Source organism: Salmo salar, chromosome 15 (assembly GCF_965601325.2).
Source record: "Salmo salar chromosome 15, fSalSal1, whole genome shotgun sequence".
Lineage (NCBI taxonomy): Eukaryota > Metazoa > Chordata > Actinopteri > Salmoniformes > Salmonidae > Salmo > Salmo salar.
Window position 1 is genome coordinate 25,274,558 of NC_138305.1, and position 21,982 is coordinate 25,296,539.

General features: G+C 43.8%; 1 protein-coding gene across 2 annotated transcripts in view; it reads left to right on the forward strand.

Moving 5' to 3' along the window:
• The window catches only part of LOC106571081 (EMILIN-1-A), a 55,050-nt gene extending 47,013 nt beyond the window's left edge, over window positions 1-8,037 (forward strand). For both annotated transcript variants that reach the window (XM_045695547.2, XM_045695546.2), the window contains exons 14-17: window positions 2,516-2,641; window positions 3,018-3,035; window positions 5,208-5,342; window positions 5,710-8,037. In XM_045695547.2, coding sequence (XP_045551503.2) covers window positions 2,516-2,641; window positions 3,018-3,035; window positions 5,208-5,342; window positions 5,710-6,029 — 599 coding nt within the window. In that variant the 3' untranslated portion in view covers window positions 6,030-8,037. The remainder of the gene's footprint in view (window positions 1-2,515; window positions 2,642-3,017; window positions 3,036-5,207; window positions 5,343-5,709) is intronic.
• Window positions 8,038-21,982: the final 13,945 nt, after the last annotated feature.

Consider the following 21,982-nt stretch of genomic DNA (forward strand, 5'->3'; position numbering starts at 1 on the left):
TAGATTATGTCAGCAGAGTACCCAGCCAGAAATAATCAGACACCCATTTTTCAAGCTAGCATATAATGTCACAAAAACCCAGAAGACAGCTAAATGCAGCACTAACCTTTGATGATCTTCATCAGATGACACACCTAGGACATTATGTTATACAATACATGCATGTTTTGTTCAATCAAGTTCATATTTATATCAAAACCCAGCTTTTTACATTAGCATGTGACGTTCAGAACTAGCATACCCCCGCAAACCTCCGGTGAATTTACTAAATTACTCACGATAAACGTTCACAAAAAACATAACAATTATTTTAAGAATTATAGATACAGAACTCCTTTGTGCAATCGAGGTGTCCGATTTTAAAATAGCTTTTCGGTGAAAGCACATTTTGCAATATTCTGAGTACATAGCCCAGCCATCACGGCTAGCTATTTAGACACCCACCAAGTTTAGCCCTGACCAAACTCCGATTTACTATTACAAAAGTTTGATTACCTTTGATGTTCTTCGTCAGAATGCACTCCCAGGACTGCTACTTCAATAACAAATGTTGGTTTGGTCCAAAATAATCCATCGTTATTTCCAAATAGCGGCGTTTTGTTCGTGCGTTCAAGACACTATCCGAAGTGTAAATAAGGGTCACGAGCATGGTGCAATTCGTGACAAAAAAATTCTAAATATTCCATTACCGTACTTCGAAGCATGTCAACCGCTGTTTAAAATCCATTTTTATGCCATTTTTCTCGTAAAAAAGCGATAATATTCAGACCGGGAATCTGCGTTTAGGTAAACAGACAAAAGAAAACAAAGCATTCGGTCGACGCGGGCACGCGCCTGAGTCTCACAGTACTGTAACCAGCCACTACCCAAACGCGCTACTTTTTTTCAACCAGAGCCTGCAAAGCCACGATTCAGCTTTTTGCCGCCTTCTGAGAGCCCATGGGAGCCGTAGGAAGTGTCACGTAACAGCAGAGATCCTCTGTAATGGATAGAGATAATCAAGAAGGGAAAGAAATTGTCAGACAGGCCACTTCCTGCATGGAATCTTCTCAGGTTTTGGCCTGCCATATGAGTTCTGTTATACTCACAGACACCATTCAAACAGTTTTAGAAACTTTAGGGTGTTTTCTATCCAAAGCCAATAATTATATGCATATTCTAGTTACTGGGCAGGAGTAGTAACCAGATTAAATCGGGTACGTTTTTTATCCAGCCGTGTCAATACTGCCCCCTAGCCCTAACAGGTTAAGAATTCCCTTCACTGGAACGAAGGGGCCCAAACCATAAAAAACAGCCCCAGACCATTATCCCTCCTCCACCAAACTTTACAGTTGGCACTATGCATTCTGGAAGGTAGCGTTCTCCTGGCATCTGCCAAACCTAGATTCATCCGTCGGACTGCCAGATGGTAAAGCATGAGTCATCACTCCCGAGAATGCGTTTCCAATGCTCCAGAGTCCAATGGTGGCGAGCTTTACACCACTCTAGCCAACGCTTGTCATTGTGTATGGTGATCTTAGGCTTGTGTGCAGCAGCTCGGCCATAGAAACCCATTTCATGAAGCTCCTGACGAACAGTTCTTGTGTTGACGTTGCTTCCAGGGGCAGTTTGGAATTTGGCAATCAGTGTTGCAACAAAGGACAGACTATTTTTTTTCAGCACTCGGCGGTCCCGTTCTGTGAGCTTGTGTGGCCTACCACTTTGCGGCTGAGCCGTTGTTGCTCCTAGATGTTTCCACTTGACAATAACAGCGCTTACAGTTGACCGGGGGCAGCTCTAGCAGGGCAGAAATTCGACGAACTGACTTGTTGGAAAGGTGGCATCCTATGACGGTGCCACGTTGAATGTCATCAACCTCTTCAGTAAGGTCATTCTAATGCCAATGTTTTTCCTATGGAGATTGCATGGCTGTGTGCTCGATTTTATACACCCGTCAGTAACGGGTGTGGCTGAAATAGCCGAATCCACTAATTTGAAGGGGTGTCCACATACTTTTTTGCATATATAGTGTACGTTTGAGAATGTCCAAGCCCCATTTCAAGAATGCAGAAGTTAGAGATATCACTAGGGAGGTTGATGGTCAAGGTCAGGACGAACAGAATGGACCAGAAATAAACCCATTATGTGTCTGGTAATTATTAACTGTCCTCCTCAGTCACCTCAACTTTCTGCTCTGGTGTGGATCTTGCTGAGTAGACTATTTGGAGTGTCCTTGGACCCTGGTCTATGGTGTGTCTTGCTCAATAGTTTTCTAGGCATGTGGTTTATCTCACTGAAGTAGACTAATAACGTAGTAACGAGTGCTTCTATCTTCTAGCTGTTCTGTTTTCTGGAATGATTTTTTGATGGTTGTATTGAATATCAAGGTGTTACCTGTGCAGTGCTGTGCGTAAATACTTATTTTGTATTAAAATATCAACAACAAAACTAGAAAAAAGGGTACATTTTTTAAGACAAAATGGGTGTGCTTGCATCAGCTGTCCAAAAAGAACACACCCTTTCTTCCATGTGTAAGGTTCACCTGGGCTGCCCGGTCCGAGAGGAGAGAGGGGCTACTCTGGACTCGCAGGGCCAAAGGGACCCCAAGGAAGAGAAGGGCCCCAAGGCAAACCTGGCAAGGAGGGGCCACTGGGACCTCCAGGTAAAACAAAACACACATTTGATTTTCACAAAGAGATACAGAAGCTCTGGGAAAGGCTGTGAGGGTCTCAATAAACACTAGTGATACTGGCAAGTACAGAGTGCAGGGTTTTATTTTCTCTCAAATCAAGGTATAATAACCATGACATTACTATCAATTTAATTCCAAAATGAACTAAGTGCTCTATTCAATCTGTATCGCAGCATATTGAGCCGGAATATGCAGCCTTTACCATGAATGCAGTCTTCACTAAAGCAGGAGGGTTGCCTCTAAATTTCATTCACACAGTAGAGCTGAACTTCTGCCATGTGGATTGAATAGAGCCCTAAATCAGTGTTGTGTTATTTAATCATTTTCTTTTCATCTTTCATCCCAGGTCTGAGAGGTGAACAAGGTATGTTATAATGTATCTATTCATTAAATAATGTTAACATTGATCTGAGTGAATATTCTCTCATCTGCCCTCAGTTGAATCCCACACCAATCCTGAATTACACTATTTATGTTTGTTAGCGTTTGTTATGTTTGTTAGCGTTTGTTATGTTTGTTAGCGTTTGTTAGCGTTTGTTATGTTTGTTAGCGTTTGTTAGTTTGTTAGTGTTTGTTAGTGTTTGTTAGTGTTTGTTATGTTTGTTAGCATTTGTTAGCATGTATGCTTATACTGTGTATGCACTGTACTGTCCTGTATGTGCTGTATGTACTGTACTGTATTGTATGTGCTGTATGTACTATACTGTATTGTATGTACTGTGTGTACTGTATTTCCTGTATGTACTGTACTGTGCTGTATGTACTCTACTGTACTTTATGTACTCTACTGTACTGTGTGTACTGTACTGTATGTACTGTGCATACTCTACTGTATATACTGTGTGTACTGTATGTACTCTACTGTATGTACTGTGTATACTGTATTTCCTGTATATACTGTACTGTATATACTGTGTACTGTACTGCTGTATGTACTGTATTGAATGTACTGTACTGTAGCCTTTTAAGTACTTTAAGACATCATCTGCTGTATTGCGTCTATATAGGCTATGTTTCAACTAACACCACCAATGTGAAGCCCTATTGTGTTATGATACATCTGCATTTCTAAACACACCTCTCTCTCACCCTGATACCAGTAAACACACTTCTCTCTCCCCTGATACCAGTAAACACACCTCTCTCTCCCCTGATACCAGTAAACACACTTCTCTCCCCTGATACCAGTAAACACACCTCTCTCCCCTGATACCAGTAAACACACCTCTCTCTCCCTGATACCAGTAAACACACTTCTCTCCCCTGATACCAGTAAACACACCTCTCTCTCCCCTGATACCAGTAAACACACTTCTCTCCCCTGATACCAGTAAACACCTCTCTCTCCCCTGATACCAGTAAACACACCTCTCTCTCCCCTGATACCAGTAAACACACCTCTCTCCCCTGATACCAGTAAACACACCTCTCTCTCCCCTGATACCAGTAAACACACCTCTCTCTCCCCTGATACCAGTAAACACACTTCTCTCCCCTGATACCAGTAAACACCTCTCTCTCCCCTGATACCAGTAAACACACCTCTCTCTCCCCTGATACCAGTAAACACACCTCTCTCCCCTGATACCAGTAAACACACCTCTCTCACCCTGATACCAGTAAACACACTTCTCTCCCCTGATACCAGTAAACACACCTCTCTCCCCTGATACCAGTAAACACACCTCTCTCTCCCCTGATACCAGTAAACACACCTCTCTCCCCTGATACCAGTAAACACCTCTCTCTCCCCTGATACCAGTAAACACACCTCTCTCTCCCCTGATACCAGTAAACACACCTCTCTCTCCCCTGATACCAGTAAACACACCTCTCTCCCCTCATACCAGTAAACACACCTCTCTTTCCCCTGATACCAGTAAACACACTTCTCTCCCTGATACCAGTAAACACACCTCTCTCTCCCCTGATACCAGTAAACACACCTCTCTCCCCTCATACCAGTAAACACACCTCTCTTTCCCCTGATACCAGTAAACACACTTCTCTCCCCTGATACCAGTAAACACACCTCTCTCTCCCCTGATACCAGTAAACACACCTCTCTCCCCTGATACCAGTAAACACACCTCTCTCTCCCTGATACCAGTAAACACACCTCTCTCCCCTGATACCAGTAAACACACCTCTCTCCCCTGATACCAGTAAACACACCTCTCTCCCCTGATACCAGTAAACACGCTTCTCTCCCCTGATACCAGTAAACACACCTCTCTCTCCCCTGATACCAGTAAACACGCTTCTCTCCCCTGATACCAGTAAACACACCTCTCTCCCCTGATACCAGTAAACACGCTTCTCTCCCCTGATACCAGTAAACACACTTCTCTCCCCTGATACCAGTAAACACACCTCTCTCTCCCCTGATACCAGTAAACACGCTTCTCTCCCCTGATACCAGTAAACACACCTCTCTCCCCTGATACCAGTAAACACGCTTCTCTCCCCTGATACCAGTAAACACACACCTCTCTCCCCTGATACCAGTAAACACGTTTCTCTCCCCTGATACCAGGTCCAGCAGGATCAGATGCCCATGTTCCTCGTCTGTCCTTCTCAGCAGCTCTGACCCGCCCTCAGGCCAAGGCTGGAACCATAGTCTTCAACAAGATCTTTGTCAATGAGAAGGATGTCTATAACCCAGGCACAGGTGTGTGTGTTTGGGCATTAACTGGAGTGGAGTTGTACGTGTGTGTGTGTATGTATATATATATATAATATATATATATATATATATATATATATATATATATATATAAATATATCTCTGTCAAGGTCTTACCATCTTAGTTCTTAAATCTTAGACTGGAGTCATTTTCAATTTGAGTAAAAGGCCTGTGTACTTATCGCATGTTAATTCAGATATATGCTGTGCTTGTTTGACTGTAAATTCCATCACGAGTCGTTCAACGATTCCTTTTATTTGCTATGTTATTATTTTACAACTTCTTTGTCCATCAAAATGAAAGTTAATATTACTGGTATTATAACCCGCCACCATGCCTCTTTCTCCCCAGGTTACTTCACAGCCCCAGTGAGTGGTAAATACTTCTTCAGCGCTACCCTGACAGGCCATAAGAATGTGAAGATTGAGGCTGTCCTATCTAAGTCTAACTACGGCGTGGCGCGTGGGGACTCTGCAGGCTACCAACCAGAGGGACTGGAGAAACCCATGGCAGAGGCCAGACACACGCCTGGAGCCCTGGCTGTCTTCAACATCATCCTCCCTATGAAGGTGGGAGATACCGTCTGTATCGACCTGGTCACCGGGAAACTAGCCCATTCCTCAGAACCCCTCACCATCTTCAGCGGGATGCTGCTGTATGAGACCGTCTGATTGGGCTAGACTGTCAGTGTGAGGCCTTCTGATTGGCTGGTCTGAAGGAGAGGGATGAGTCTAATTGGTGCTTACAGAGACAGACAGAAGTGACTGAGAGGACAGTGTCTTGAGATCAACAATTGAATCAAACCGGCAAGAGATATACCTTCATGAATGAATCAAACCAGCAAGAGATATACCTTCATGAATGAATCAAACCAGCAAGAGATATACCTTCATGAATGAAATAGAAGAAAGAAAAATGTACTTTTATCAATCCATCCATTTGATGATTTTTTGTTGTTGTTGTGTGTTTCACAGCTTGGAGCAAACAGGAATCCCACTGGGCACAGATGTTGATTTAAAGTCTATTCCACGTTGGTTCAATGTAATTATGTTGAAATGACGTGGAAACAACCGTTGTGTTCCCAATGGGATTATACATCCATTTCTTTCACATTCATTTCCTTTAGAAAGAGATTACACTGCAGGGTTTTACATGTTATAGTATTTTAATAGTTTGGTCGGCACTATCAACTTTAATGTTTCACTTATTTTCAGAAGCTGGCCTGGAGGTCTCACATATACTCTTTAACGTCAACGCAAACTAGTATATTTTGAAAGGATCACAAAATAATGCAAAGTATTTTTGTTCCATGTAGACTGATAAACCCACAAATATGACAAAGTGGTTCTGAAGTATTTTCTATATTCAGTCTAAATTACTCACACTATCTATCTATTTCACGGGTGCAAACAGATTGAAGAGAAATACAACAATAAGCACATTTTCCTCAAGTAACAAAGCAATTTCAGGGTGGGAGAGCAGACCAGCAACAAACAAAGTTATGCTGGTGCTCATTATGACTTCTGTTCTAGAACTCAAACAGAAAAAGAACATTTGAGGAACATTCCATGAATTTGTTCTAGAACTCAAACAGAAAAAGAACATTTGAGGAACATTCCATTAATTTGTTCTAGAACTCAACCAGAAAAAGAACATTTGAGGAACATTCCATTAATATATCCAAGGACTCAAGAGAAAGATTTCTTCTCAGAATCTCTAATGTAGCCATAGGGGTCATATAGACTTGGTGAAGGTCGAGGGTCAACTGTAGAACATGTGTCCTCTCTGCTTCTCTGTCAACTATATTCAGAGCCACAGATATCACTGATGAGGAGGGTACACATCCCTCTATCCCTCCATTAATTTAAACCTCAGCCAAGAAACCATGTGCCTGGTGGTCAAAAGTAGTGTACTAAGTAGGGTGCCATTTGGGACGAACACCATGTTTCCTGTGTCCTTCCTCACTAGGCCAATAAACATGCCTTTCCTTTCTCAAAGTTTTTGAATTCAGTCCGATACAGTACAGTACAGGAAGACCCTCTAGTGGAATGTTCATATGTTGACACTATCGAGGAACATTCTCATCAAAAAGTACATTTGCGGCTCTGTCCCCAATGGTATCGTATTCTAACTATAGTGCACTACTTTGGACCAAGTGCACTATATATATATATATATAAAAATAGGACGCCATTTCCGATGCACACTGTATTTTAGCGTGCCAGATGTTGGCAGAATTTCCTAAAGCCTTGAACCAGACAGTTTGGAAATGCAATTTACTTTGTAATATGTGTTTTTTTGTATGCGTTGATGTACAACCTCAATAGTTTGTAAATATTTGTATGTATATTTTTTGGTCATATATTAGTAATTTGTTGTGACTGTATGTTTTTTTACATTTTTTTTATTAGGTTTGTGTTTTTGTTTGTTTGCCACATGTGACTCCAAAACAGATCACTTTTCCACCTGTAGTCTTAACTCTTTTTGATAATAATAAGGAAGGCGCTGAATACAAAGATGTGATCTTTGACCTTCACATTTACTGAAGTATATAGCAATAAATAAAAAAAATGCACTGAACAAAAATATAAAACGCAACATGCAACAATTTCTAATATTTTACTGAGTTACAGTTCATATAAGGAAATCAATCAATTTAAATAAATTCATTATGCCCTACTCTATGGATTTCACGACTGGGAATAGAAATATGCATCTGTTGGTCACAGATACCTTAAAAAAAGAGATGTAGGGGCGTGGATCAGAGAACCAGTCAGTATCTGGCGTGACCACCATTTGCCTCATGCGCGTGACACATCTCCACATCTCCATAGAGTTGATCAGGCTGTTGATTGTGGCCTGTGGAATGTTGTCCCACTCCTCTTTAATGGCTGTGCGAAGTTGCTGGATATTGGCGGGAACTGGAACACTGTCTTTCATGACGATCCAGAGCATCCCAAACATGCTCAATGGGTGAAATTTCTGGTGAGTATGCAGGCCATGGAAGAACTGGGACATTTTCAGCTTCCAGGTACTGTGTACAGATCCTTGTGACATGCTGAAACATGAGGTGATGGCAGCAGATGAATGGCACGACAATGGGCCTCAGGATCTCGTCACGGTATCTCTGTGCATTTAAATTGCCATCAATAAAATGCAATTGCGTTCATGTAGCTTATGCCTGCCCATACCATAACCCCACCGCCACCATGGGGCACTCTGTTCACAACATTCACATCAGCAAACCGCTCACCCACACGACGCAATACACGCTGTCTGCCATCTGCCCAATACAGTTGAAACATGGATTTATCTATGAAGAGCACACCTCTCCAGCATTCCGGTAGCCATCGAAGGTGAGCATTTGCACACTGAAGTCGGTTGCGATGACGGACTGTAGTCAGGTCAAGACCTTGGTGAGGACGATGAACTGACAGATGAGCTTCCCTGAGACAGTTTGTTCAGAAATACTTTGGTTGTGCAAACCCACAGTTTCATCAGCTGTCCGGATGGCTGGTCTCAGACGATCCTGCAGGTGAAGAAGCCGGATGTGGAAGTCCTGGGCTGGCGTGGTTACACGTGGTCTGCGGTTGTGAGGCCGGTTGGACGTACTGTCAAATTCTGTAAAACGACGGAGGCAGCTTATGGTAGAGAAATGAATTTTAAATTATCTGGCAACAGCTCTGGTGGACAATCCTGCATTCAGCATGCCAATTACACACTCCCTCAAAACTTGATACATCTGTGTCATTGTGTTGTGTGAGAAAACTGCACATTTTAGAGTGGCCTTTTATTGTCCCCAGCACAAGGTGCACCTGTGTAATACTCATGCTGTTTAATCAGCTTCTTGATATGCCACACCTGTCAGGTGGATGGATTGTCTTGGCAAAAGAGAAATGCTCATTAACAGGGATGTAAAGAAATTTGTGCACAAAATGTTAGATAAATAAGCTTTTTGTGCATATGGAACATTTCTGGGATCTTTTATTCCAGCTCATGAAACATGGGACCAACACTTTACAACACTTTTTCTGGACGTCTGGTGTATTAGAGTTCAGGAGGATGGAATCTGTCTTCATAATTGGGATGTTTTTTGGGATGCATCCTTCACGAAGAAACCTAATCTGTGGTTTACAAAGTATTCAGAGAATGTCCAGCCTCTGTATATTTTCTCATTCATCACTACAGGGCTTGTCAAAACTCCCAACAGCGGTTAACTGTTTCTGTTTCATTCCAGGCCACAATGACTCATATCAGTGATCCAGTGTCAACAAGGGACATTGTGAGCAAGCAGGGGAGGATGTAGCAGAACAGGATGTAGCAGAACAGGATGGAGCAGGAGAGGATGTAGCAGAACAGGATGTAGCAGAACAGGATGTAGCAGGAGAGGATGTAGCAGAACAGGATGTAGCAGAACAGGATGTAGCAGGACCGGATGTAGCAGAACAGGATGTAGCAGGAGAGGATGTAGCAGGAGAGGATGTAGCAGAACAGGATGTAGCAGGAGAGGATGTAGCAGAACAGGATGTAGCAGAACAGGATGTAGCAGGAGAGGATGTAGCAGAACAGGATGTAGCAGAACAGGATGTAGCAGGACCAGATGTAGCAGAACAGGATGTAGCAGGAGAGGATGTAGCAGGAGAGGATGTAGCAGAACAGGATGTAGCAGGAGAGGATGTAGCAGAACAGGATGTAGCAGAACAGGATGTAGCAGGACCGGATGTAGCAGAACAGGATGTAACAGGAGAGGATGTAGCAGGAGAGGATGTAGCAGAACAGGATGTAGCAGGAGAGGATGTAGCAGAACAGGGTGTAGCAGGAGATGATGTAGCAGGACAGGATGTAGCAGGAGAGGATGTAGCAGAACAGGATGTAGCAGGAGAGGATGTAGCAGGAGAAGATGTAGCAGAACAGGATGTAGCAGGAGAGGATGTAGCAGAACAGGATGTAGCAGAACAGGATGTAGCAGGAGAGGATGTAGCAGAACAGGATGTAGCAGGAGAGGATGTAGCAGAACAGGATGTAGCAGGGGAGGATGTAGCAGAACAGGATGTAGCAGGAGAGGATGTAGCAGAACAGGATGTAGCAGAACAGGATATAGCAGGAGAGGATGTAGCAGAACAGGATGTAGCAGAACAGGATGTAGCAGGAGAGGATGTAGCAGGAGAGGCTGTAGCAGGAGAGGATGTTGCAGAACAGGATGTAGCAGGACAGGATGTAGCAGAACAGGTTGTAGCAGAACAGGATGAGGCAGGAGAGGATGTAGCAGGAGAGGTTGTAGCAGAACAGGATGTAGCAGGAGAGGATGTAGCAGGAGAGCATGTAGCAGGACAGGATGTAGCAGAACAGGATGTAGCAGGACAGGATGTAGCAGAACAGGATGTTGCAGAACAGGATGTAGCAGGAGAGGATGTAGCAGGACAGGATGTAGCAGGACAGGATGTAGCAGAACAGGATGCAACAGGACCGGATGTAGCAGAACAGGATGTAGCAGAACAGGATACAACAGGACCTAATGTAGCAGGACAGGATGTAGCAGAACAGGATGTAGCAGGACAGGATGTAGCAGGACCGCAGTGGTGGAAAAAGTACTACATTTTCATTGAGTAAAAGTCAAGATACCTTAATAGAAAATGACTCAAGTAAAAGTGAAAGTCACCCAGTAAAATACCACTTGAGTAAAAGTCTAAAAGTATTTGGTTTTAAATGTACTTAAGTATCAAAAGTAAAAAGGTGGCGCACAATTGGCCCAGCATCGTCCGGGTTTGGCCGTCATTGTAAATAAGAATTTGTTCTTAACTGACTTGCCTAGTTAAATCAAGGTTAAATTAAGAAAAAGTATAAATATATTTTTTTAAATCCTTATATTAAGCAAACCAGACGACACAATTTTCTTGTATTTTTTATTTACGGATCGCCGGGGCTCAGTTCAACACTCTGACATAATTTACAAAGAAGCATTTGTGTTTAGTGAGTCTGCCAGATCAGAGGCAATAGGGATGATCAGGGATGTTCTCTGTTTAGTGAGTCCGCCAGATCAGATGCAGTAGGGATGACCAGGGATGTTCTCTGTTTAGTGAGTCCGCCAGATCAGAGGCAGTAGGGATGACCAGGGATGTTCTCTTGATGAGTGTGTGAATTAGACCATTTTCCTGTCCTGCTAAGCATTCAAAATGTAACAAGTACTTTTGGGTGTCAGGGAAAATGTAAGGAGTAAAAACGACATTATTTTCTTTAGGAATGTAGTGAAGTAAAAGTTGTCAAAAATATAAATAGTAAAGTACAGACACCCCAAAAAGAACTTAAGTAAAAATACTTGAAAGTACTACCTAAGTATTTACACCACTGCAGGACAGGATGTCGCTGTATTTATGGTGTATGGTGATCTCTAGTGGCCAACATTATATGACAGTTTTACTATTGATTGTTACTGGGCTAAAGTCAAACTGCAATAGGATAGCAAGTATGTACAGTACATCTGGTACGTACAGAGATGGTGCCCTGTCGGTACAGAGATGGTGCCCTGTCGGTACAGAGATGGTGCCCTGTCGATACAGAGATGGGGGAGGGAGAGAGAGAATTAGAGGGAGCATACTTAAATTCACGCAGGACACAGGATAAGACAGGTAAATACAAATACTCCAGATATAACAGACTGACCCTAGCCCCCAACACAAACTATTGCAGCATAAATACTGGTGGATGAGACCGGAAGGGTCGGGAGACAGTGTGGCCCCGTCCGATGATACCCCCGGACAGGGCCAAACAGGCAGGACATAACCCCACCCACTTTGCCAAAGCACAGCCCCCACACCACTAGAGGGATATCTTCTACCACCAACTTACCATCCTGAGACAAGGCCGAGTATAGCCCACAAAGATCTCCTCCATGGCACGAACCCGAGGAGGTGTGCCAACCCGGACAGGAAGATCATGTCAGTGTCTCAACCCACTCAAGTGACGCACCCCTCCTAGGGACGGCATGGAAGAGCACCAGTAAGCCAGTGACTCAGCCCCTGTAGTAGGGTTAGAGGCAGAGAATCCCAGTGGAGAGAGGGGAACCGGCCAGGCAGAGACAGCAAGGGCGGTTTGTTGTTCCAGTGCCTTTCCGATCACCTTCACACCCCTGGGCCAGACTACACTCAATCATAGGACCTACTGAAGAGATGAGTCTTCAATAAAGACTTAAAGGTTGAGACCGAGTCTGCGTCTCTCACATGGATAGGCAGACCATTCCATAAAAATGGAGCTCTATAGGAGAAAGCCCTGCCTCCAGCTGTTTGCTTAGAAATTCTAGGGACAATAAGGAGGCCTGCGTCTTGTGACCGTAGCGTACGTGTAGGTATGTATGGCAGGACCAAATAGGAAAGATAGGTAGGAGCAAGCCCATGTAATGCTTTGTAGGTTAGCAGTAAAACCTTGAAATCAGCTCTAGCCTTAACAGGAAGCCAGTGTAGAGGAGTAATATGATCAAATTTGGGGGTTTTAGTCAAGATTCTAGCAGCCGTGTTTAGAACTAACTGAAGTTTATTTAGTGCTTTATCCGGAAAGGAGATTATTACAAAAGCATGGATGAACTTTTCTGCATCATTTTTGGACAGAAAGTTTCAGATTTTTGCAATGTTACATCCTTGATGAAAACCTGCTCCAGAGCGCTCAGGACCTCAGGGCAAAGGTTCACCTTCCAACAGGACAATGACCCAAAGCACACAGCAAAGACAACGCAGGAGTGGCTTTGGTACAAGTCTCAATGTCCTTGAGTGGCCCAGCCAGAGCCCGGACATGAACCCTTCAATCTCTGCTGAGACCTGAAAATAGCTGTTCAACACACAGCTCCCCATCCAACCTGACAGAGCTTGAAAGGATCTGCAGAGAAGAATGAGAGAAACTCCCTAAATACAGGTGTGTCAAGCTTGCAGCAACATACCCAACAAGACTCGATGCTGTAATCGCTGCCAAAAGGTGCTTCATTAAAGTACTGAGTAAAGGGTCTGAATACTTATGTAAATGTGATATTTTATTTTGTTATTTTTAATAAAATGAGCACAAATGTATTTTAAAAACCTGTTTTTGCTTTGTCATAATGGGATATTGTGTGTAGACTGATGAGGGAAAAAAACGATTTAATCAATTTTAGAATAAGGCTGTAACATAACAAAATGTGGAAAAGGTGAAGGGGTCTGAGTACTATCCGAAGGCCCTGTATTGAATTCTAACTGAACAAAACTCTAAAAAACGTTTAAAAAGCTGCGGTTTCATCTTCTATTGGCATCAGTACATTATTTATGAGAAAGTGACTGTATATTTACGTACACATTTTTGTAGTTGGTATTTTGCCCTTAGTGCATAATACTATTTATCAAGTAAAGCATTGTCCCTGTACTTTGTAATTTTTTTATTTTTTTAAATCACCTTTATTTAACCAGGTTAGGCCAGTTGAGAACAAGTTCTCATTTACAACTGCAACCTGGCCAAGATAAAGCAAAGCAGTGCGACACAAACAACAACACAGAGTTACACATGGAATAAACAAGCGTACAGTCAATAACACAATAGAAAAAAATGGCATGTCACTGTCCCTTTATGTCCCTGTCCCTGTATGTCCCTACATACCCTGTCCCTTTATGTCCCTACATGTCCCTGTCCCTTTATGTCCCTACATGTCCCTGTCCCTTTATGTCCCTACATGTCCCTGTCCCTTTATGTCCCTACATGCCTCTGTCCCTGGAATGTGAAGTCCCCTACTACCAGATTCCTGAGCTTCTTCAACCAACAATGCCAAGCTCAAGAACAAAAGGTGGACCGGTTGGCTATCTTCACTGATCTCCAGTCTACCCCCTCCCCCCCTCACACACAGCATGTGAGAGACAATTGGAGCCAACCACAGTCTTGGCCTATTAGCATTTGAACCCCCTCTGGCCAGCCACCACCCCCTCTGGCCAGCCCCCACTCCCTCTGGCCAGCCCCCACCCCCTCTGGCCAGCCCCCACCCCCTCTGGCCAGCTCCCACCCCCTCTGGCCAGCCCCCACCCCCTCTGGACAGTCCCCACCCCCTCTGGACAGCCCCCACCCCCTCTGGCCAGCCCCCACTAACTCTGGCCAGCCCCCACCACCTCTGGCCAGCCCCCACCCCCTCTGGCCAGCCCCCACCACCCCCCGTGTCCACAGTGTAGACTTCACTCAACAGAGGCTGAAGCAGTTAAAAGACAGGAATGTCAGACCTGGAAGAGAACTGAGAGCTGGATAGGAGAAGGGAGAGTGACTTATTCATACTGTTCAACACACACCTTAGAGTTATAACAGAGGAGAGTCAACACACACCTGAGAGTTAAAACAGAGGAGATTCAACACACACCTGGTAATTATAACAGAGGAGATTCAACACACACCTGGTAATTATAACAGAGGCCATTCAACACACACCTGGTAATTATAACAGAGGCCATTCAACACACACCTGGTAATTATAACAGAGGCCATTCAACACACACCAACATTGATCTGGTACTCCCTGTATATAGCTCCACATTGATCTGGTACTTCCTGTATATAGCTCCACATTGATCTGGTACTGGTACTCCCTGTATATAGCTCCACATTGATCTGGTACTTCCTGTATATAGCTCCATATTGATCTGGTACTGGTACTCCCTGTATATAGCTCCACATTGATCTGGTACTTCCTGTATATAGCTCCACATTGATCTGGTACTGGTACTCCCTGTATATAGCTCCACATTGATCTGGTACTGGTACTCCCTGTATATAGCTCCACATTGATCTGGTACTGGTACTCCCTGTATATAACTCCACATTGATCTGGTACTCCCTGTATATAACTCCACATTGATCTGGTACTTCCTGTATAGAGCTCCACATTGATCTGGTACTTCCTGTATATAGCTCCACATTGATCTGGTACTTCCTGTATATAGCTCCACATTGATCTGATACTGGTACTCCCTGTATATAACTCCACATTGATCTGGTACTGGTACTCCCTGTATATAACTCCACATTGATCTGGTACTGGTACTTCCTGTATATAGCTCCACATTGATCTGGTACTGGTACTCCCTGTATATAGCTCCACATTGATCTGGTACTGGTACTCCCTGTATATAGCTTCACATTGATCTGGTACTGGTACTCCCTGTATATAGCTCCACATTGATCTGGTACTGGTACTCCCTGTATATAGCTCCACATTGATCTGGTACTGGTACTCCCTGTATATAGCTCCACATTGATCTGGTACTGGTACTCCCTGTATATAACTCCACATTGATCTGGTACTCCCTGTATATAGCTCCACATTGATCTGGTACTGGTACTCCTTTAAACTCTGCATCATTGGTTAAGGGCTCGTCAGCAAGCCTTTCACAGTATAGTCTACACCTGTTGTATTCGGTGTATGGGACAACTAAAATGTGGTTTGATGTGTCAGAGTCAGAGTCTTCTACTGATAGGCCCCTTTACTATTTAATATGTTATTTGGATGTGAGGGATTTGAACAGAGTTATTGAATCAATCTTTAACCACAGCGTACCATCACACATCAATACCAGTCAAATCAAAAGAGAGAGTGAGAAACAGCGAGAGGTAGAGGGGGAGACACAGCGAGAGGTAGAGGGGGAGAGAAAGACAGAGAGAGGTAGAGGGGGAGAGAAAGACAGAGAGAGGTAGAGGGGGAGAGAGAGAGACAGCGAGAGGGGGAGAGAGAGACGGTGAGAGGGGGAGAGAGAGACAGCGAGAGGGGGAGAGAGAGACAGCGAGAGGGGAGGGGGAGAGAGAGAGCGAGAGGGGGAGAGAGACGGCGAGAGGGGGAGAGAGAGACAGCGAGAGGGGGAGAGAGAGACAGCGAGAGAGGGAGAGAGAGACAGCGAGAGGGGGGGGGGGAGAGAGAGAGCGAGAGGGGGAGAGAGACGGCGAGAGGGGGAGAGAGAGACAGCGAGAGGGGGAGAGAGAGACAGCGAGAGGGGGAGAGAGAGACAGCGAGAGGTAGAGGGGGAGAGAGAGACAGCGAGGGGTAGAGGGGGAGAGAGACAGCATATACAATATAACAGGTTTAGACTCTCCTGAATAAAGTATTTCCTGAAATATGAATATCCACATCCATCCATCAGTATTAAAGCAGGTAGCAAATAACAGTGGTTTAACCAAACCAACAGTGAAATTCCAGCCAGCATGGGTAATCTCTATCTCCCTCCGTGTACAGATAACAGTGGTTTAACCAAACCCCAAGTGAAATTCCAGCCAGCATGTATAATCTCTATCTCCCTCCATGTAGCAGATAAACTGCAGGTCAACCCCTTGAACCCCAGTCACCAGACCATCCAGGGACCAGGCCATCCAGGGGCCAGGCCATCCAGGGACCAGACCATCCAATCACCAGACCATCCAGTCACCAGACCATCCAGGGACCAGGCCATCCAGGGGCCAGGCCATCCAGGGACCAGACCATCCAATCACCAGACCATCCAGGGACCAGGCCATCCAGGGACCAGACCATCCAGTCACCAGACCATCCAGGGACCAGACCATCCAGGGACCAGACCATCCAGGGGCCAGGCCATCCAGGGACCAGACCATCCAATCACCAGACCATCCAGGGACCAGACCATCCAGGGGCCAGGCCATCCAGGGACCAGACCATCCAATCACCAGACCATCCAGGGACCAGACCATCCAGGGACCAGACCATCCAGGGACCAGACCATCCGGAGACCAGACCATCCGGGGACCAGACCATCCGGGGACCAGGCCATCCGGGGACCAGACCATCCAGTCACCAGACCATCCAGGGACCAGACCATCCAGTCACCAGACCATCCAGTCACCAGACCATCCAGTCACCAGACCATCCAGGGACCAGACCATCCAGGGACCAGGCCATCCAGGGGCCAGGCCATCCAGGGACCAGACCATCCAATCACCAGACCATCCAGGGACCAGACGATCCAGGGACCAGACCATCCAGGGACCAGACCATCCAGGGACCAGGCCATCCAGGGACCAGACCATCCAAGGACCAGACCATCCAGGGACCAGACCATCCAGTCACCAGACCATCCAGGGACCAGACCATCCAGTCACCAGACCATCCAGGGACCAGCTCGTCTACCCATTGCGGCAGTGGACAGAGAAGAGACACATGCTCAAGTCCTGGAGGGTGGTGAGTGTGTGTAATTTTTGACTTAAGTATTTTTTTTTTTTACTTTACTATTAATATTTTTTGGCCAACTTTTACTTCATTACATTCCTAAAGAAAATAATGTACTTTTTACTCCATACATTTTCCCTGACAACCAAAAGTATTAGTTACATTTTGAATGCTTAGCAGGACAGGAGAATGGTCCAATTCACACACTTTTCAAGAGAACATCCCTAGTCATCCCTACTGCCTCTGATCTGGAGGACTCACTAAACAGAGAACATCCCTGGTCATCCCTACTGCCTCTGATCTGGAGGACTCACTAAACAGAGAACATCCCTGGTCATCCCTACTGCCTCTGATCTGGAGGACTCACTAAACAGAGAACATCCCTGGTCATCCCTACTGCCTCTGATCTGGAGGACTCACTAAACAGAGAACATCCCTGGTCATCCCTACTGCCTCTGATCTGGAGGACTCACTAAACAGAGAACATCCCTGGTCATCCCTACTGCCTCTGATCTGGAGGACTCACTAAACACATGCTTGGTTTGTAAATGATGTCTGAGTTGGAGCATGCACCCTGGCTATCCGTAAATAATTAAAAACTAGAAAATGTGGCCATCTGCTTTGCTTAACAGAAGGAATTTTAAATGTTCACACTTGTACTTTTACTTTTGATACCTAAGTACATGTAGAAATCACATTTACTGTGTGCATCGTTTTGTAGAGGGGGGGGGGTGTGTGTGTGTGTGTGTGTGTGTGTGTGTGTGTGTGTGTGTGTGTGTGTGTGTCATTTTGTAGAGGTGTAAGTGTGTTTGTGTGTAATTTTGTAGAGGTGTGTGTGTGTAATTTTGTAGAGGTGTGTGTCATTTTGTAGAGGTGTGTGTGTTTGTGTGTCATTTTGTAGAGGTGTGTGTCATTTTGTAGAGGTGTAAGTGTGTTTGTGTGTAATTTTGTAGAGGTGTGTGTGTGTGTCATTTTGTAGAGGTGTGTGTGTTTGTGTGTCATTTTGTAGAGGTGTGTGTCATTTTGTAGAGGTGTAAGTGTGTTTGTGTGTAATTTTGTAGAGGTGTGTGTGTGTGTGTCATTTTGTAGAGGTGTGTGTGTTTGTAATTAGGTATTTACTTCACAATGGGGCTGTGGATTTGAATGTGGTTGACCAGAGCTGTTGTGTAACGTGTGCAGAAAGAGAGAGAGAGAGAGAGAGAGAGAGAGAGAGAGAGAGAGAGAGAGAGAGAGAGAAGAGAGAGAGAGAGAGAGAGAGAGAGAGAGAGAGAGAGAGAGAGAGAGAGAAAGAGACGAGAAGAGACAGAACATTTGAAAACTCTAAACAAACAACAACAACACAAAAGGTTATCTATCCGATAATGGAGATGTATGGATAAACGACTTCTCCAAAACTATTTGGCTCTATAACAAAGAGCAAACAGCAAAAAAAATATACATGGTCGAATACAAATCTTAGAATCAACTATTAAAGACTACCAGAACCCACTGGATTCTCCAATTACATTGAATGAACTACAGGACAAAATACAAACCCTACAACCCTAAAAGGCCTTTGGGGTTGATGGTATCCTTAATGAAATGATCAAATATACAGAGCACAAATTCCAATTGGCTATACGTTAAACTCTTTAACATCATCCTCAGCTCTGGCATCTTCCCCAATCCACAAAAGTGGAGACAAATTTGACCCCAATAACTAATGTGGGATATGCGTTAACAGCAACCTTGGGGAAATCCTCTGCATTATCATTAACAGCAGACTTGTACATTTCCTCAGCGAAAACAATGTACTGAGCAAATGTCAAAATTGTTTTTTTTAACAAATTACCATACGGCAGACCACATAATCACCCTTGCACACCCTAATTGACAAACAAACGAAAACAAAAGGCTAAGTCTTCTCGTGCTTTGTTGATTTAAAAAAAGCAGCACCTGGCCTCACCCTACTAGAATCAGAAGTCAAATGTTTACTGTTTTCTGATTATCTGGTGCTTCTGTCCCCAACCAAGGAGGGCCTACAGCAGCACCTAGATATTTTGCACAGATTCTGCCAGACCTGGACCTGGGCCCTGACAGTAAATCTCAGTAAGATAAAAAATAATGGTGTTCTAAAAAAGATCCAGTTGCCAGGACTACGAATACAAAAAATATATATATAAATACCTCGGCCTAAACATCAGTGCCACATGTAACTTCCAAAAAGCTGTGAACAGTCTGAGAGAGAAGGCAAGAAGGGCCTTCTATGCCATCAAAAGGAACATAAAATTTGACATACCAATTAGGATCCATCTAAAAATACTTGAATCACCAAATAATACATGCAGAGCATAATTTGGCCGATACCCGCTAATTATCAAAATCCAGAAAAGAGCTGTTAAATTCTACAACCACCTAAAAGGAAGCGATTCCCAAACCTTCCATAACAAAGCCATCACCCACAGAGAGATGAACCTGGAGAAGAGTCCCCTAAGCAATCTGGTCCTGGGGCTCTGTTCACAAACACGAACAGACCCAACAGAGCCCCAGGACAGCAACACAATTAGACCCAACCAAATCATGAGAAAAGAAAATGATAATAACTTGACACATTGGAAAGAATTAACAAAAAAAACTGAGCAAACTAGAACGCTATTTGGCCTTAAACAGAGAGTACACAGTGACAGAATACCTGACCACTGTGACTGACCCAAACTTAAGGACATCTTTGACTATGTACAGACTCAGTGAGCATAGCCTTGCTATTGAGAAAGGCCTCCGTAGACAGACCTGGCTCTCAAGAGAAGACAGGTGCTACGTGCACACTGCCCACAAAATGAGGTGGAAACTGAGCTGCACTTCCTAACCTCCTGCCAGATGTATAACCATATTAGAGACACATATTTCCCTCAGATTACACAGACCCACAAAGAATTAGAAAACAATTTTTGATAAACTCCCATATCTATTGGGTTAAATACCACAGTGTGCCATCACCTGTTGACCTGTTGCCAAAAGAAAAGGGCAACCAGTGAAGAACCAACAACATTGTAAATACAACACACATACACATATACACATATACACATATATATATATATATATATCAAATCAAATATATATGTTTATTATTTTCCCTTTTGTACTTTAACTATTTGCACATCATTACAACACTGTATGTAGACATAATATAACATTTGAAATGTCTTTATTCTTTTGGAACTTTTGTGAGCATAATGTTTACTGTTCATTTTTTATTGTTTATTTCACTTTTGTTTATTATCTATTTCACTTGCTTTGGCAATGTAAACACATGTTTCCCATGCCAATAAAGCCTCTTTGAATTGAATTGAGGGAGAGTCAGGAGAAGTGTGAGAAACAGGCAGACGTGCTGCTCCACACCTCCACGCCTTGTCTGTACATCCACACTCCAATCCACAAACACCTACTGTATCCAGTACTCTGCCCTATACTCTAGTCTGTTCAGTACAGGAGAGTGATACTGGTCTAACGAGGTAATGGGAGAGTTCAGCAGACTAACAATGACTGCAACAAGTGAGTGAGAGAGAGAGAGAGAGAGAGAGAGAGAGAGAGAGAGAGCGAGAGAGAGAGAAAGACTGTGCAGAGAATATTTTAGTTTAGATTCTAAACTTTAGAAAGAACACAGTGAAGTCACATTTCTGCATTTCTATGAGGGCCTTATCTGAGGAGAAAGGGTTGATGCCATGTCACCACAAACAACACAAAATCTGCCGTCTGTAACTCCAGTGGGCTTGTAGATCTGATTCAGCTTCGATCTAACTAATCTTTTTTTTAAGAGCACCATTTGCCAGAGTAGCCTGTTCTCTATGAGCTGACCAGAGACTGAGACCTTTAGATGTCAGGAAGTCCAGAAAAAGTCAATAATAATAATGAATATAGGTTACTGTATAAGCTATTGAATACAAGCTGGATATCAGTAAAAAACAACAACACGTGTATATCATGCATTGGAGAGCATTTTGGGCCCTAAAACGAACTGGTAAAAAAAAAGTCAAGTTGTTCTCGTCCACCACAGGATTTTCTTCATAATGCATTTGTGTGTAGCAGCCTACACAGTTTTCTAAAGTTAGGAGGGATGTCTAGCCACCCAAAGGTTGCGTGTTTGAATCTCATCACAGATAACTTTAGTACTAATTACTACTTTTTTTTTTAGCTACTTTGCAACTACTTAGCATGTTAGCTAACCGTTCCCCTAACCTAGCTAACATTACCCACAACCAATTGGAATTCCTAACATTACATATGTTTTTGAAAAATTCGTTACATATTGTACGAATTGTAATTCGTAACGTATAATACCAAATGGATAATGGACACCCAGAAATGAATATATACGAAAAATAAAATACTGTTGTGTCCCAGATTTAATTTACTATACTAGGTCTACCCCACGTCGGTTTTATGCAACAACTGCATTCATCTGTGATTGAAATGCACTGT